The sequence below is a fragment of the Sinohyriopsis cumingii genome, chromosome 17, assembly GCF_028554795.1.
Source record: "Sinohyriopsis cumingii isolate HCF-2022 chromosome 17, ASM2855479v2, whole genome shotgun sequence".
Lineage (NCBI taxonomy): Eukaryota > Metazoa > Mollusca > Bivalvia > Unionida > Unionidae > Sinohyriopsis > Sinohyriopsis cumingii.
The window spans coordinates 7,595,411-7,614,117 of record NC_142977.1 but is presented as its reverse complement, the minus strand read 5'-3'; the positions used below and the strand labels follow the sequence as shown (position 1 = coordinate 7,614,117).

Sequence of the window (18,707 nt, the reverse complement as noted above, 5' to 3'; positions counted from 1 at the left end):
TTATTAATTTATATTGACAATAATTTTCCACTAAAATATATGGAGATAAAATTTATATAATTGTGTAATATAACTGTATGCTATTTTATAAAGATCGCACTTTATGACCAGGTGCAGAAAATCTATACAATACATTTCGCTCGTAACTAAATGTCAACAATTGTCAGCACAAAATATACAATACATTTCGCTCGTAACTAAAGGTCAACAATTATCAGCGCAAAATACATTTTGCTCGTAACTAAAAATCAACAACTGTCAGCACAAAATACATTTCGGTCGTATCTAAATGTCATCAATTTAGATTTGGGGGAAGCTGCAGAACGTACAAATTATAATATCAATATTGGATGCGTTGCGCAGATGGTTCACACGATCGCCATGGAAACGTTCAAGGGGCATGTTCTCACTAGACTGAGCGAACGAAAAAACTGTATAAATAACGAATCAGGCTTACGAAGAATTAATTCGTTGCTCCAGTCAGAACAGCTCTGTCTTTTCCTTACAGGTAAGGATCGTCTGTGTTCACAAACTTCTTTAAAGAATGTGTACTTTTTAATATTTGAGACTTTAACGGTAAAGTTCATAATTTCCAACATTTTTGTGAGTTCTTATATTTTATATTATAATATAATGGAATGTTTATTTGTATTTGTGGTATGTATTATTGGAAAGGATGAATTCGCTACCAACTTCACGTTTAGATTTAATTTACAAATAAAAGATTCTTTAAGTAATATTGAGTAATGTTTAGTAACCTATTCCAAATTAGTATCCTATTTTAGCACGATACATTTCTTCAAAATGATCGTTGCATTATTCGCAACTATTGAATTTTATACTCGTTGGATATCATAAAGTTAATCGAGATTTAACTATCTATATTACATTCTAAAAGTTACCAATCAATCTCCACGGTTATTGGTGACACCCTTGTTAGAGAGCCTGAATTCCTTCTCTCTCTCTCTCTCTCTCTCTCTCTCTCTCTCTCTCTCTCTCTCTGAACATGGGCAAAGACACTTCTTAACTTATGAGTAATTCCTTCTCATAGCAAGAGATGAGAAGAAGGTTATGATACAAACCGTATCATAACATTATAACTGTCCGATCAACTGAACACGTGTTTGCAAACACTCTTATTTACTATACGCCATTTGGAAATCTTTGGTTATGTTATGTCTAGCCTTTGTTGTCATACAAATGTTCTCAACTGTTTATGGTACCTTTATGAACCAAGTATTGTAATTTATTAACCGAGTATTGTAATTTATTACCCAAGTATTGTAATTTATTTCAGGACTAAACTTGGCAGTCTTCAGGGATGAAAAAGGCGAGGCGCACGTGCTGGATGCTTACTGTCCCCACATGGGGGCTAACCTGTCCGTAGGGGGACGAGTTGTCGGGGATTGCCTTGAGTGTCCCTTCCACGGCTGGAGGTTTAGGGGACACGACGGAAAGTGCACGTACATTCCGTATGCTGATAACAGTAAGGATATATAGTGGGGGTGGGCGTGTCGTACGAAATGATGTGTCCATGAAGCTTAAACTAATAATTTTTGTATTTCCCTGCCATGCCGGACACGTTATTTTTCTTTTTGTTTTTTGTTCTATCATTGAAATGATTGGTTTATTTAAATGCGTCTCAAGACCATCCCATTAAGAAGAACAAGAACGAAAAAATGCTTGCTGAGTTTTGGTATATTTTTTCGAGCGGGAATGGGGACAACTGCAGAAGGCAACGATCGCCTAGGGCGTCGTTTTGTCCAGCGCAAACTTGCGATGACCCTGATCTGAAATATTTGTATTTGTCAATACTTGAACTCGAGAGATTTGCGTTGTAAAATTTGTCAGTGGGTGCTGAATGTATGTTTACATTAAGCCATCACCTATTATGAATGGACCAATAAACAGCACCTTCACTCTCAACATGTGTTCGAACAATGCGTGGAAGTACAGGTTAGCTTTACGGTCTGGCGGCAAAATCTCATAAAATCTAATTAATTTTACTGGGGAAATGGTGAGAAACATTTTAATTTTTTTTATTTAAAAAAACCGCAAATCAACACACGTGCTTAGCATACATTGTTAGCAATTATCACAGTGCGCAAACTTATCGAACAATTCTCATGGGCACTTATGTTGAATCATCAATATAATAGAATATGTAATTCGAGATTCTAGCTGTTTGTCCTCCTGTCTCCAAATTTATTTTATCAATTAAAGGAATAATTGCCTAAGATCATCAGTAAGTGGTTGGTGTTTGCTTCATTATCAACAAAGAGCGCTTAATGTCATGCAAGATTTGATGTCACTAAAGAACAATAAATCTTAAATACAACCGCGACAATATTCCTCCTCTTGCTTACTTTGGGGATTGGAAGTTTAAACTCTCTCTCTCTCTCTCTCTCTCTCTCTCTCTCTGTATATATATATATATATATATATATATATATATATATATATATATATATATATATATATATATATATAACAGGTAAATATATGTAGATGTATTTTGATTGAACCTTTATTTCTAGTGTAAAAAAACACGATATTTTAAGGAAGGTGCTTACGGTTAATGCAAAATGATCCATTGTGTACATGCCTCGTAATGAACCATTTCGTATTTACAAAAAAAGAAGCGTTCTACCTGTCAGAAATGGCTGGAAATGAATGTATGATTCTATAAAGAAATGGAATTGAGATTTGAAATTTATAAGATAAAATATCTCCGAAGTTCTTGATGATAATGATATCGTATAGGGAGGGGAGCTTATTCAATAGCTATTGTTTATTATCTCCCCTGTGAGGAGGGCCACATTTGTTACGGCGAATTACTCTGTCTTTACAGGTATAAAGTATAAGGATTTGACCAAATCCGCAAGTCACTGCAAGAAAATGTCCTAAACTTGATGACTGAGTGAAGGATAACATGATAGCATGATGGATAAAGACCGAGCTTTCACCTCTACTAAATGAGGGATCGCTTAAACAACAACTCCCGTATTGTCAGTTGTTTTGCTTTAAATCTTTACAATAATTCTCCAAATTTTATCAATCGTTCCCGTTGATGGAACTTTGGATTCTGGTATACGAGTGTCATGTTAAAGTCCGAGTCCTTTGTTGACGAGTTGTATGGATTCCTGATTCGGAAGTGTGAAAGTATCTACCGCGAAAGGTCTTGGGGCAAATTTCTTATGCGTTTGTTCCATGATTCTCTACCGTAGTCTTTAAATCTTCTAGCGACATCTTTTGGATTTCATGAGTTGCCTCCCTTAATATGTAATGCAAACTAACCAATAGCGTGTAATAGCGGTACTTTGTACATCAGCCGAAAATGCTGGAGACAACTGACCTCAAATGGATACTTTGTAAGTTTAATGTCTAAAGTATGAATCCAGAGAGAAGCTATTAAAGTAGAAAGGATGTATTGGTGCCAACACGGTTCGGCAGTTGAAAATTGCATATTTATGAATCCATTCAGGTTGTATGTTCTCCTTGTCTCGATCATGTAGGAACAGTATTCAAATTTGAACAACTATGTTTTGATTCGGTGCAGTGGTTTATCGCCGCATTCAATAAAATTCACAAAACTGAAACACTGAAATATATGAATCGATCTATGTAGATAGGTTAATATATGGGAACCTTGATTAGCGAAGATGATCAATGGGCAGATCAGAGAACCAAACTCAAAAGCCCACTACATATATCATAGCTCTGGCATTGAAAATGACAAAAACCGACTATTAGATTTCCACCTACATTACTTCAAATATTTAGATTTTTGTGGAACTATTAACCATCAATTTGAAACCAACGTGTACACGTAAAGACTGCCCAATCACATTCCAAAGTTTGAAGTCTAAATGTAATCAGACATACAATACATTACTAAAGACAGACAAACAGGCAGGAGGACATAATCCCCACCTTTCTAAAAGATGCATGAGGATAAAATCTATCAGTTATGCCCGTCACCCCTACCGGGGTATCGGCCGCCCAAAAGTAAGCCAGTGACTTCTGTTCTGTGCCTTCCCCTCGAATTGACTCCAGGTGTGATCCAGCTTAGTGATGTCCGCCTCAAGGTCACGTCGCCAGGTGTTTCTTGGTCGGCCCCTTCTCCGCTTGCTTTGAGGGTTCCACCTCAATGCCTGTCTGGTAATATTGGTTGGTGGCTTACTTAGGGTGTGTCCTATCCAACCCCACCTTCTCTTCTTGATATCGTGTTCTACCGGAAGCTGAGAGGTTCTCTGCTACAGGTTGGCGTTGCTGATGGTGTCTGGCCAGCCGATCTGGAGAATACTTCCTAGGCAGTTGTTGATGAAGATCTGAACTCTCTTTACGGTCGACTTGGTGGTTCTCCAGGTCTCTGCTCCAAACAGTAGGAGTGACTTCACATTGGAGTTGAACAGGATGATCTTGGTAGTCAAGGAAATTTATTTAGGAGCTGAAGATGTTCTTCAGCTGTATAAACGCTGATCTCACTTTTCCGATCCTTGCCTTGACGTCTGCGTCTGTGCCATCCTACTGGTTGATAATGCTGCCCAGGTACGTAAAGGACTCCACCACTTCCAGGGGACTTCCATGCAGAGTTACTGAGTTGTTACGGACAAAATTGATCTTGAGGATCTTGGTCTTGTCTTTGTGGATGTTGAAGCCAACCTGTGCATGTGTGGCTCCTAGTACGTCGGTCTTGTCCTACATTTGCTGCTGACTCTGGGACAAGAGCGCTAGATCATCGGCAAAGTCCAGGTCCTCAAGTTGACTCCACAATGTCCACTGGATCCCATTTCTCCGCCCACTGGTGGATGTCTTCATAATCCAGTCGATGGCAAGAAGGAAGAGAAACGGCGGCAGAAAGCAGCCTTGCCTCACGCCAGTCTACACTAAGACGCTGTCTGTGTGTTGTCCTACATGAATGACTATGCAGGACATTCCGTTGTAAGCGTTTTTGATCAGGTTCACCAGCTTGGTTGGCATGCTGTAGTGGCGAAGAGGTTTCCAGAGTGTCTCTCGGTCCATGCTGTCGAATGGCTTTTCATAATCGACAAAGTTGTTGTAGAGCGAAGAATTCCACTTCAATGATTGCTCGACTATGATGCGAAGTGTCGCTATTTGGTCCTTACACGATCTGTTCTGCCGGAAGTCCGCTTGCTCGTCTCGTAACTGGGTCGACGGCCTCCTTCATCCTCTCCAAGAGGACCCGGTTGAAGACATTCCCGGTTACTGGCAGGAGCATGATTCCTCTGTAGTTGGAAAAATTGCTGAGGTCGCCTTTCTTGGGGATCTTAATGAGGTATCCCTCCTTCCAGTCAGTCAGCATTTCTTCTTCCTCCTAGATCTTCTCAAAGAGGGGGTATAGCATTTCCACTGAAGCCTGTAGGTCTACTCTGAGGGCTTCTGCTAGGATGTCATCAGGTCCAGCTGCCTCGCTGTTCTTCAGCTGGGTGATGGCTTTCCTGGTCTCGTCTTTGATGGGATTGTCACAGCTTATGAGGAGATCTGAGTTGGCTGGGTGGATTTCTGGGGGATTTAGTGGTGCTGGCCTGTTCAACAATTCTTCAAAATGTTCTGCCCATCTATTCATTTGGTGTTCTGTACTTGCTATGGACTTTCCCTGCTTGTCCTTTACGGGTCTCTCTGTTTTGCTGTACTTGCCAGACAGCTTCTTGGTAATGTCGTACAGCTTCTTCATGTTTTTACTTCCGGCCGCTTCTTCTGCCTCTGCTGCCAGTCCTTCAACGTAGTTTCTCTTGTCTATCTTGATGCTTCTGTTCACTTCTCTGTGGGCGTCAGTGTACATACTCTTTTTGTACCTTTACTTTTGTAGTTCTTATCCCGACTGAAATCCATTCTTTCTGCTGGTGCTTCATGGGGCCTAGTACTTCTTGGTATGATGATTTTATAGCCTCCTTAACGTTCTGTCATGTGTTGTTCACATTGTCTTCCTCATCTTCGAAAAGCTCTTGTAGCACTTGGCACTTGTTGTTAAGCATCAGTCTGTATTCTTCTTTAGTTTTTGCATCTTTGAAAGGCTGATGTTTTACTTTGCTTTCTTCTCTTTTGTGCCCATCCAGTTCTTCTTCAGTTTAAGATTCAGCCTTGGGACAAATAAGTGGTGGCCAAATGCCACATATGCTCCCCTCTTCACCCTCACATCTTGCAGGGATCTTCTGAACTTCTTTGCTATGCAGATGTGGTCAATCTGATTTTCTGTCACATGGTCTGGTGATATCTATGTGTTCTCGTGGATTCTCTTGTGGGGAAAGATGGTACCCTCGATGACCAGGTTATTCAGTGCACAAATGTCTGCGAATTTATCTCCATTCTCGTTCATCTCACCCAGGCCGTGGATCCCATGGCTTGTTCGTAATCTGTGTTGTTTGACCCAGTTTTAGCATTGAAATCACCCATGAGGATGTTGATGTCTTTGTCTGGGAAGTTCTCTATTACGTTCTGTAGTCTGTTGTAAAACAGGTCCTTATCTTTTTCTTCGCCGTCATTTGCTGGAGCGTAGCACTGTATGAAGTTCATCTTTTTTCTCTCCTTCTTGGCCCTAAACGTTGCCGTGAAGATTCTGGGCTCGTGTGGTTCCCATCCTATCAGTGCATTATATGTTTGCTTCGAAAGCATGAGCCCCACCCCCTGTGTATGAGGCGCGTCATCTTCCTCATGTCCTGAATACAGTAGCATCTCTTCTGTAACCAGTCTTCTTTGCCCAGATGGAGTCCATCTTGTCTCGCTAATGCCCAGTATGGATTGGTGGTAATTTCTCATTTCTGCTGCTACCTGTGCTGTTTTTCCTGCCTGATACATTGTCCTCACGTTCCATGTTGCGATGTTAATTCTCCTGTTTTATAGAAGAGTGGTGTGCTTAATGGCGTCCGCGGACTTTCACCACACAGCGTCATAATTCCTCCAGAAGAAGACAGTTCCACCCTCAGGCTTTCAGTTTCTGGTGCGCACAACGTCGGATAGTGTATAATGGTTTTCTTCTTCCCTCTGTGTGGTTAGTATATTATGGCTTTTTCCTCTTCCCTCTTTGAGGATAGTGTATATTGGGTTATTTATTTCTTCTTCCCTCTGCGTGGATTGTAGATATGTGGTTTATTTTTTTTACATCTCACCTCCGTGTGGATAGTAGGTATGGGATTTGTATTCTTCCTCTTCCATGTGTAGATAGTATATTTGGGGTTTGTATTATCTCCCTTCTGTGTTGATAGTATATTTGGGGTTTGTTTTTTCCTCTTCCCTGTGTGTGTGTGTGTATGTGTGTGTGTGTGTGTGTGCGTGTGTTCGCGTACGTTGTGTAGATCGTATATTTGGTTGTTTTTTTCTTCTTCCTCCCGAGTGTGGATAGTATATTTGGGGTTTGTATCCGCTAGCGACGTCGTGTGGATAGTATATTTGGGGTTTGTATGCGTTAGCGACGTTGTGTGGATAGTATATTTGGGGGTTTTATGAGTTAGCGACGTTGTGTGGATAGAATATTTGGGGTTTGTACGCGTTCGCGTACGTTTGTATGGATAGTATATTTGAGGTTTGTATGCATTCGCGTACGTTTGTATGGATAGTATATTTGGGGTTTGTATGCGTTCGCGTCCGTTTGTGTGGATAGTATATTTGGGGTTTGTACGCGTTAGCGACGTTGTGTGGATAGTATATTTGGGGTTTGTATGCGTTCGCGTACGTTTGTATGGATAGTATATTTTGGGGTGTGTATGCGTTTGCGTACGTTTGTGTGGATAGTATATTTAGGGTTTGTATGCGTTCGCGTACGTTTGTGTGGATAGTATATTTGGGGTTTGTACGCGTTAGCGACGTTGTGTGGATAGTATATTTGGGGTTTGTATGCGTTCGCGTACGTTTGTATGGATAGTATATCTGGGGTTTGTATGCGTTTGCATCATTACATTTATGCAAATTTTTGAACACCCCAGCAAGATTTCAGGTCTTGGTAATGCTTTATATATAAATCTCACGCTTGTACTAGTGTATGTATGTCTCTGTCTCTGTTGTGTTTGACCCTCTACCATCATTGTCCCTAGACAGTCCCACCATGTTCAATTCCCCTTGACGCTATACAGACCCACCATGTTCAATTTCCATAAGTTAAATTCCCCTTGAGGCTAGAGTTGCCCAAGACTTTCCCATGTTAAATTCCCTTGAGGCTATATCCCCCCAGGGGTTTCCGTAATGTTAAATTTCCCATTGTCCCTAGACAGTCCCACGATCTATTCCCCATGTTCAATTTCCCCTTGTCGCTAAACAGGTCCACGATTTATTCCCATGTTCAATTTCCCTTGTCGCTCAACAGGCCCACAATCTATTCCCCCCAATGTGAATTTCCCATTGTCGCTAAAGTGGCCCAGGGGTTTTCTCCATGTTAAATTCCCCCTGTCGCTAGAGTGGCCCAGAGTTTTTCTCCATGTTAAATTTACATAGACCCTATACAGGCCCAGGGGTTTTTGTCCATGTTAAATTTACGTAGACCCTATACAGTCCCAGGGGTTTTTGTCCATGTTAATTCCCATAGACCCTATAGTGTCCCAGAGGTTTTGTCCATGTTAAATTTACATAGACCCTATAGTGTCCCAGGGGTGTTTTTAATGGTAGGTCCCATAGACCATATAGTGTCCCACTTCACTACTAGCTTCCTTGTATATTTTGACCTGACTTCTATTTCTTCTTTATCTTTCTCCTTGGTCAAAATAATCCTGTATATACAGGCAGATTTCCACAAAACACATTTCTTCGTCTGAGATGTGTGGGTCTTCGATATTCTTAATGTTTACATGGAGTCACGAGTTTGTACGGTAACAGCCGCAGTTATTCGAATGTGTAAGCATAATTTCTTTGCGCTATTTACTGCCCAAAAAACCGACACCGCCGTTTCTTACATCTGGAAATTTGACTAGATTGTCAATGCCGGTCCAAATGTTTTACATGCACTTTATGGTGCAGAAAGTATTGCTTTTTCAATGAGAACTCTCCAATGAGCTCCAGGAAATGTATAGTTTTCGTATTATAAAGTAGTTCTTTTTTAAGTATAAGGAATAAACTTTGCATCTTGCTAAAGAGAATCGATGTACCCTCGACCTCACTTGGAGAGTTGTCATTTTCTTCCTCTTGTCTCTAGAATGTGACGGAAAAGACTGAGGCTGCTCCGATTGAAGATGAGCTAATTCAGTGAATAATGCAATTGAGGGAAAAACTTCCTATTTTGCAGATGCACAGACCTGGGTATTGCAAAGACGAAGTCGCGTAGTTGAAGAAGAAAAAAAATCAGTGAACGGTGGAGCTAGCAAAAAAAATTATCTTTTTCCCATTATCGATAAAAAGATACAAAGCAAAATGAAGATAGATAGATAGATAGATAGATCGATAGATCGATAGATAGATAGATAACATATACGATATCCTCTCTAGTTCCAGACATAGCGAAGGTGAAGTCCTGGCCTTCAGTGGAGATAAATGGCTGGATTTACATGTGGCACCACGCAGAGGGTATTGACCCCAACTGGACCCCACCAGAGATACAGGAAATTACCAATGGCAACTGGACTTATAGGGGTCGAACTGAACATATCATAAATTGTCACATAGAGGTATCACAGAGACTAGATGCTTTTTTTTAAAAATTTGTTTTATTTATTTATTCCGGTGCATCTCAGTGATACAATGTATGTATGTATGTCTGTATGTATGTATGTATGTATGTATGTATGTATGTTTGTATGTATGTGCGTCTGGGTGTGCATGCATGCATATGTGTTTATGAATGTATGTGCATGTTTTATGCATGTATGTACTGATTGATTGATTGATTGATTGATTGATATCCATGCCTTTCAAAACTCATGTTTATGTGAACATCCGTCAATTGGAAATACAGACTAGGGTCATTATAACAAATTATCATTTTGCCTGTACAAGACAGATTGATGTTATGTCGTTCCTCACTCAGGGGCTATTACTGCGGGGTTGGGGGGGGGGGGGGCGGTATATTGTGAGGCATTGAACATAGGATGAATCACAATAAAATTTAGTTTTTCTTTACTTTTCACCAAATCAGGCTATTTTCTATCGATGTAACAAAATGAATTCCTGTTTTTATTCCCATGACCCCATCCACTCAGTTTTGCTGTAGTTTACTAGCAGTTTTGAAAAACATTACAATACATGTGGCTGCTTGCATGCTTTACACCTTTTGAGATCTAATGTTCAGTTAAAGGTTGCATAATTTGCTATCCAATATCATGATTTCTTCCGTGTTCTTTGTCCTTAAAATCAACTCACAACATCTGAGCCGTCGAAGCGGCTGGTTAAGTGAACTTGCAATTCAATCCACCCCCACCCCCAAAGAAACAGTCAAGAGAGATTTGGAATCTTTCATGCTTTTTCAGGAAGTCCCAGAGAATGGAGCGGACGTGGTACATTTACGGCACGTGCACGAACCAAGCATTGCAGCTGGAATTGATCTCAGCAAGATGTGGAATATGTTATGGAGTTTCTCCCATCACGCATGGAACGCCAGCTGGGAGCCACACACAGCACCAGAAGAGCACATCAGCACTCTTAGCCTATCCCATAGTATGAAATTCTTCGGCAAAAGTCTGGCACCCCTGGATTTGAATGTTTCCGCTCGACAGGTAAGAAGCAGATGGTCAACACCGTCTTCATATCGGTTAAACATTACAACATTGCAATTAATAATGGCTAACTAACTAATTCCATCGCTTGCCAGGTGAGAATGACTACATAATTGTGTGCGCGCAAACAGCTGTTTGAAGCAGCACTGACATCTGCGAGATTTTCACAACACAACGTAAAAAATCAGATGGTCATAAGTTTCTCACCCTGTATCTCGAAATTGTGTGATGTACACCGAGAAGTTTTGATGGCAGTTAGGCTTTTGGTAATAGTTGAAATGTAATGTTAATTAGTGGGCGGAACTATGTCCACTCTAGTCTCCCATCATATCATTTTGAATTACAATTCATCAAAAAAATTTCCACATAACGTCACATAATGAGAACTGCATTGCCAACTGTGTCATACTTTAAACGGTAACGTCTTTGAGTAACGCGTGATTTTTGCAGTTGTATTTTCCAGGAGTAAAATTCTTTGAATAATACAGCATGCTAATCCTTTAAATAATATAGCATGCTAATCCTTTGAATAATATAACATGCTAATCCTTCGAATAATACAGATACTAATCCTTCGAATAACATCCTAATCCATTGAATAATACAGCATGATAATCCTTTGAATAATGCAGCATGCTAATCTTTGAATAATAGAGCATGCTAATCCTTTAAATAATACAGATACTAATCCTTCGAATAACATCCTAATCCTTTGAATAATACAGCATGATAATCCTTTGAATAATGCAGCATGCTAATCTTTGAATAACACAGCATGCTAATCCTTCGAATAATACAAAATGGCAATCCTTCGAATAATACAGATAGTAATCCATCGAATAACATCATAATCCTCTGTATTATACAGCAGGACAATCCTTTGAATAATACAGCATGCTAATCCTTTCAATAATACAGCATAGTAATTCTTCGAATAGCATGATACTTCTTTCAATAATATAGTATTCTAATCCTTGGAATAATAAAGCATGGTAATTATTTTGAATAACATGCTAATCTTTGAAAAATATAAAATGCTAATCTTCTGAATAATACGACATGTTAATTCTTTGAATAATACAGCATGATCATCCTTTCAAAAATATAAAATGCTAATCTTCTGAATAATACGACATGTTAATTCTTTGAATAATACAGCATGATCATCCTTTCAAAAAAATAACATGCTAATCCTTCGAATAACATTCTAATCCTGTGAATAATACAGCATGCTAACCTTCCAATAATATAGCATTATAATCCTTCCAGTAATACAGTATGTTAATCCTCTGAATAATACAGCATGCTAATCATTTGAATAATGCAGGATGCTAATGCTTTCAATAATACAGCATGCTAACACATTGAACATGATAATCCTTGGAATAATACAGCATACTAATCCTTCCAATAATACAGTATGTTAATCCTTCAAATAATACATCATTATAACCCATTGAATAATACAGGATGCTAATCGTTTGAATAATACAGCATGTTAATTCCTTCAACAATACATCATGCTAATCCTTTCAATAATACTGCATACTAATCCTACAAATAACAGGCTAATCTTTTGAATAATACAGCATGCTAATCCTTTCAATAATACGGGTACCAGGTTCGAACTGTAAGCAATGGCAAAACTCTTAAGACTGCAGTCAGCATTTGTTTTTATTATCAATCCAAAACTGTACAATATATAGAAAATTACACATGTTTAAGTTATTCATTCTAGATATAACATTCCACATAAAATAATTATATATTTGTAAAACTTACCAACTTCATATACTTTTGGAATTTCTTTCTTTTAGAATATAATGTAAATAATTAGATATGGACTTAACTAAAGACAGTCAAATTGCTTTGGATTTCTATATTTCAAACTAATACTAAAATTGTTTTGTACTAAAAACAATTTATTGAATGCTTGACCTTAAATACCGAAATATCACGTTTTATTCCTTAGGTATTTTATTTCTAAATTAATTTTTATGGAGCTTGAAGTTTGTAGAGAAATCTATTTCACAATACTTTAGTACTATCATTAAAAATACATATAAATTCCTAATTAAGTTAAAACAAGCCATCTTACAATATCGATTAAATCTGAGTTTATATACTAAATAAAGAAAACAGCAGGTTTCAAGAGAAAATTGAATTACTGTCCACAATGTCTTTAAACATCAAATAATTACATGAAGTCATTGATATAAACGTCTTTAAAATATGTAATAATTCTATTTCTCATTTACCTGTAAGCGAGGCAAAACTCAGAGATGGCGTTCAAGGAGAGCAGCTTTTGCCAAGGATTTGGGCGGTCATTTTGAGAGTCTTGAGGGTTGCAATGCATATTTTGCTTCATAAAAGTTTAAAGCAGTGGTCTGGGTCTTGTGCTCTGGAGTTCAGAGATGTTACGAGATTGGTGCATAATGCATTCCTTTTCCAAGAATGGTCACGTGACTTCAGAGTTTATGACCTTCCAATTTTTATTTTCCAACCCACAGACGTGAACGTAGAAGAATGTTCTTGTAGCATGTGTGTGTGTGTGTGCTTAACTCAATAATGTAGAATATAGGAGGAATCACTGTAATATATATATATATATATATATATATATATATATATATATATATATATATATATATATATATATATATATATCCAAATCTCGAACGTATTTTTACAACGCTCACCACTACGAATCTGCCTTTATTAAAATTACAATTTTTTTAGTTATAACAATAAAAATTGATCTTGTGAACAATCATACAACATTAAATAGTAACTTAACCAAAAAAATCGATTGAAAGAAATAGTTATACTAATTTGTTTCATTAAGGGTCTCGATCCCATGTTAATTGTAAACAATGTTTCATTACGGGTCTCGACTCCATGCTGATTATAAACAATGTTTCATTAAGGGTCTCGAGCCCATGTTAATTGTAAACAATGTTTCATTAAGGGTCTTGAGCCCATGTTAATTGTAAACAATGTTTCATTACGGGTCTCGAGCCCATGTTAATTGTAAACAATGTTTCATTACGGGTCTCGACTCCATGTTGATTGTAAACAATGTTTCGTTAAGGGTCTCGAGCCCATGTTAATTGTAAACAATGTTTCATTACGGGTCTCGACTCCATGTTGATTGTAAACAATGTTTCATTAAGGGTCTCGAGCCCATGTTAATTGTAAACACTGTTTCGTTAAGTGTCTCGGCCCATTATTAATTGTAAACAATGTTTCATTACGTGTCTCGAGACAATGTTAATTGTAAACAATGTTTAATTTAGGGACTCTAGCCCCATGTTAATTGTATACAACAATGTTTCATTACGTGTCTTTGGCTCATGTTATTTTAAACAATGTTTAATTTAGGGACTCTAGCCCCATGTTAAGTGTAGACAACAATGTTGCATGAAGGACCTCGAGCCCATGTTAACTGTCAACACTGTTTCATTACGTGTATTGGAGTTCTATTAAGGGTCTCAACCCAATGTAAATGTAGCTCGTTCGCTTTCATTATTTTTTACGTAGCCCCAATTTAAATGTAAACAGCAATGTTTCATTATTGGGGCATACAATGTACATTACGAGCACTGGGGTATACAAGGTACAGTACGAGCACTGGGGTATACAAATTGCATTATGAGCAATGGGGTATACTAGGTACATTACAAGCACTGGGGCACACAAGGTACATTACGAGCACTGGGGTATACAAGGTACAGTACGAGCACTGGTGAATACAAATTACATTACGAGCACTGGGGTATACTAGGTACATTACAATCACTGGGGTATACTAAGTACAGTACGAACACCGGGGTATACTAAGTACATTACGAGCACTGGGGTATACTAAGTACAGTACGAACACCGGGGTATACTAAGTACATTACGAGCACTGGGGTATGCAAGGTACATTACGAGCACTGGGGTATACTAGGTACATTACAATCACTGGGGTATACTAGGTACATTACGAACACTGGGTATGCAAGGTACATTACGAACACTGAGGTATACAAGGTATATTACGATCACTGGGATATACAAGGTACATTACAAGTACTGGGGCATACTAAGTACATTACAAGTACTGGGGTACACTAGGTACATTACGAACACTGGGGTATGCTAGGTACATTACGAACATTGGGGTATACTAGGTACATTACGAACAGTGGGGTATACTAGGTACATTACGAACACTGGGGTATGCAAGGTACATTACGAGCACTGGGGTATACTAGGTACATTACGAACACTGGGGTATGCAAGGTACATTACGAACACTGGGGTATGCAAGGTACATTACGAACACTGGGGTATACTAGGTACATTACGAACACTGGGGTATGCAAGGTACATTACGAACACTGGGGTATGCAAGGTACATTACGAACACTGGGGTATACTAGGTACATTACGAGCACAGCTTTATTTCATTTATATTCATATTTTTTCCCAGATCGGTCCTGGTATTGTATATCTGGAGTTTGTGAGTTTATTTGGTAAAGGAGTATTTATTCACAATCTGACGCCAATAGAACCGATGGTTCAAAAAATGGTGCACAACATTTATGTCAGCTGGACCTATCCAACATTTGTAGCCAAGTTCTTCATGCTTGGAGAAGCCATTCAGGTACGCATTCTTTCTTCATGAGCCTGAGTCTGTGCATAATTTTAATTGTATCCGTTATCGTCCTTTATATCGTGTATACCCCCAACACACACACACACACACACACACACACACACACACGTTTTATTTTATTTCATGATATGGGCCCAAGTGACTGCCTGGTCTAAGGCGCTCACCTTTACAAATCATTCGCATTTCATATGTGTACGCATGGGTTCGATTCTCGGCTCAGCCAACACAGATATGCAAGAAAGCTTACCAGTAACTTCCCGTGCGTTTGTGATTCTTCCCGGAATCTTCCTGGGTTTTTCATTTTCGAAACATTCTCTCTCTCTCTCTCTCTCTCTCTCTCTCTCTCTCTCTCTCTCTATTTTCATCTTCGAAACATTCTCTCTCTCTCTCTCTCTCTCTCTCTCTCTCTCTCTGTATTTATAAAATACTAAGTTGCGCCATTCTTTATTTATTTTTAAAATTATCAATATGCATATACCATTTCACGAATAGTTTTAGCTCTCTTTTGATCTGCGTATGTAAACTGCATCCTGTAATTTTACCAAGTCGATCCATGTTCGGTTTTAAGATTGTTTTTCCAAAATTAATGACCAAGTTTATCTCCGTTCTCTCACAGGTTGAGCGAGACATTATGGTATGGAACAATAAGAAGTATATTGACAAACCATTATTTGTCAAATCCAAAGAGGACTCCTTGATCGCAAGGCACAGGAGATGGTATTCCCAGTTCTACTCTGAAAATAGTCCCAGACTAAAATTCCAAAAGGACGCCTTGGATTGGTAGTTGCCATGACAACACATTAGCGCTTTTCTACTCCAAGAGCAGTCAAAGATGTTATTTATTATAACTCCAGGACTATACCTTGGGAAAACAGTTGCCTTAGCAACCCACTGGCATTTTATTGTGCATAGATTGACTCAATTTATGTGTGGATATTTTTTAAAGTATCAGTTTATATTTAGAATTACTGACTAAAATGAAATTGATTAAATCATTCTTTTTCTTTTCCGTACATCATGATTGCGAAACCGAATGACCTCGAATGAGTCTAGGTGATCAGGTGGTCTCACTGTGCGTATAAAGTTACGCTAAGGTAATTGATTACGTACTGGTAATTTCGTCAGAGAAAAACCAAAACTTCGAATAAAATAGAATGGTAAGACGTTATGCTCAGACAGTCACCTAAACGTTGTCTTTAAAACTTTTCATGCCACCTTCGGACGACAGTTTTATCAGTCATATTAAAATAAGGCCCTATCTTTAAACCTTAAAACGAGCTGCATTTTAAATTCTTAAACAGTCGAATTGTAGTCGCGTTCACCCAGACATTTATATGGCTAATAGTTCTCTGCTCCAAACGAGAATCAGGTTAAAGTCTCTGCAAATGAGTTATCTTCTTTAGCTTTCTGGTTTTGCTAACAATATAGTGTGTTTACACTCTTTGTGCACAGACAAATAAGTCTTAATATTTCTGCTATGTTACTAAGGAGTGGTCAAATGTATTGGTGATACTACGTATAAAACGTCCATTTTTTCTATTCCCACGAATGTCTCATTCCAACAGTTGGCAAGATTTTCGTGTGGAAGCGAAAACCTTCATACGTCTACTACTAAGTGTGTGGTCCTTAACATAAACTAAAATATATATGTGTGTATTCAGTGGTCTGGGTCTTTCATAACTATCCATGTTAATAACATGTTGGCTTTACTGCGTTTGAGCAAGCCTCGTTTGGGCGTTACATTCAGTAGTATAGACTTTTACCAGACCCTTGCTTGGTTGAGACATCTCGGAACCTGGTTAAAGGAGATTTGTCGAATGGAGGATCATATCTGAATGATCTATTGAATAGAACCAAATGATCTATCGGATAGATCCGGATGATCTATCAGCCAAATGATCTATCAGCCATGATATATCGAATAGATCCGAATGACATATCAGCCATGATATATCGAATAGATCCGAATGACATATCAGCCATGATATATCGAATAGATCCGAATGATCTATCAGCCATGCTATATCGAATAGATCCGAATGATCTATCAGCCATGATCTATCAAAAAGATCTGAATGATCTAGCAGCCATGTACAAAGCCTTCCAAGATTAGGGACTAAGCAAAAGGCAAAAACAGTAAGACGTACAACATTAGGATTTAAGACGTAAAAAATATTAAGAATCAAGTACGAATGATATTTAATTAATTAATCTACTAAACAAGTGAGAAAAGCAGTTTCTAAATATAGACGAATCGCTAGTGAAAAGAGAACAATTTCACTTTTGAATACAATCGTCATGTAGATTGACTTGATATTTCATGAACAGAAGCATCTCAAATTCTGCACTCTTCAGAGTGGAGGTTTATATGTAATATCAGTAATGCAACTCAACTTCGCAAGACTCGCCAGGCAATCTGGCACACAGGGTACATGTCTGTCGGCTGTAGAGACAAAGGAGAGACCAACATGCGGGAGCATACTGGCTTACCTCGTAGCAAAAGAAATAGGCACAGAAAATATGCAGGCGTTAACCCATGTTGGAAAAGGGGTCTACGTACTACACACGAACGGAGGAAAGAATTATTGGACGAGAGTGTCATAAAGATCAAGGAGAAAATAGAAATGGGAAGAAACCTACCAAGTATTGGAAGAAATATATCAACCAAATATGCAGACGCTTTCTTAAAAGGAATACCCATAGAAATAATTCTAGAGATTTCAGCAAAAACAATTACAAAAATAAGACTCCAAGATGGAACACAACACCAGGTATCCAACAGTATGGTCAGTTCATGCAAACAATAAAAGAAAAGGGAACGAAATTAACAACTTTATTCTAAATTCATGTTGATACAATTACTTCTTGACACACCAGGTAAATACCAACTGAAGATTTCCGTATTCGATCAAAATATCATTTTGTTATGTACTCATTTTCTTTCCTCCGTTAACTTTACATGTTGGAATAGGGCAGTATTTTTCCACACTGCTTGACTACATATTGCACGACACGTGTGTCTAAAAATAGTATCGTGTATTAGGAACTATGATTGTAAACAGGTACTCTCATGTAGCAGATGCTTAAGCCTTAGGTTTATTAGAGTTGTTTGTGAAAAAAACTAAATACGTTGTTTCTTCCAGTTGAAAGTAGGTATAATAAAGTTAACTACGTGGTTGAGTCACCAAATGAGCGGTAATTTCCAAAGCTCTAGTCCGTTCCATTTGCTGGGATAGACTCGATTTCACTCAAACTTATGGAAGAATTCCAAGCAACATCGAATGAACAAATATTGACATAATTTTGATTGACTGCTTAATCTTGAAATGTCAATTAGCGATTGGTTCAAGTTTGGTTTTGTGGGTTGGCCGCCATTTTTACAGGACATT

The 18,707-nt window shown here is 38.3% G+C and overlaps 1 protein-coding gene across 2 annotated transcripts in view; it reads left to right on the top strand.

Moving 5' to 3' along the window:
- LOC149777700 (cholesterol 7-desaturase nvd-like) overlaps nucleotides 1–16,327 on the top strand; it is a 52,330-nt gene extending 36,003 nt beyond the window's left edge. The window contains exons 1-6 of one of the 2 annotated variants that reach the window (XM_089938752.1): nucleotides 227–508; nucleotides 1,298–1,486; nucleotides 9,433–9,611; nucleotides 10,410–10,655; nucleotides 15,133–15,306; nucleotides 15,935–16,327. In XM_089938752.1, the coding sequence (XP_089794878.1) occupies nucleotides 364–508; nucleotides 1,298–1,486; nucleotides 9,433–9,611; nucleotides 10,410–10,655; nucleotides 15,133–15,306; nucleotides 15,935–16,102 (1,101 nt within the window). In that variant the 5' untranslated portion in view covers nucleotides 227–363 and the 3' untranslated portion in view covers nucleotides 16,103–16,327. Of the gene's footprint in view, nucleotides 1–226; nucleotides 509–1,297; nucleotides 1,487–9,432; nucleotides 9,612–10,409; nucleotides 10,656–15,132; nucleotides 15,307–15,934 lie in introns of those variants that run through there. The other variant, XM_089938751.1, reaches the window with a different exon arrangement.
- The last annotated feature ends 2,380 nt before the right edge of the window (nucleotides 16,328–18,707 follow it).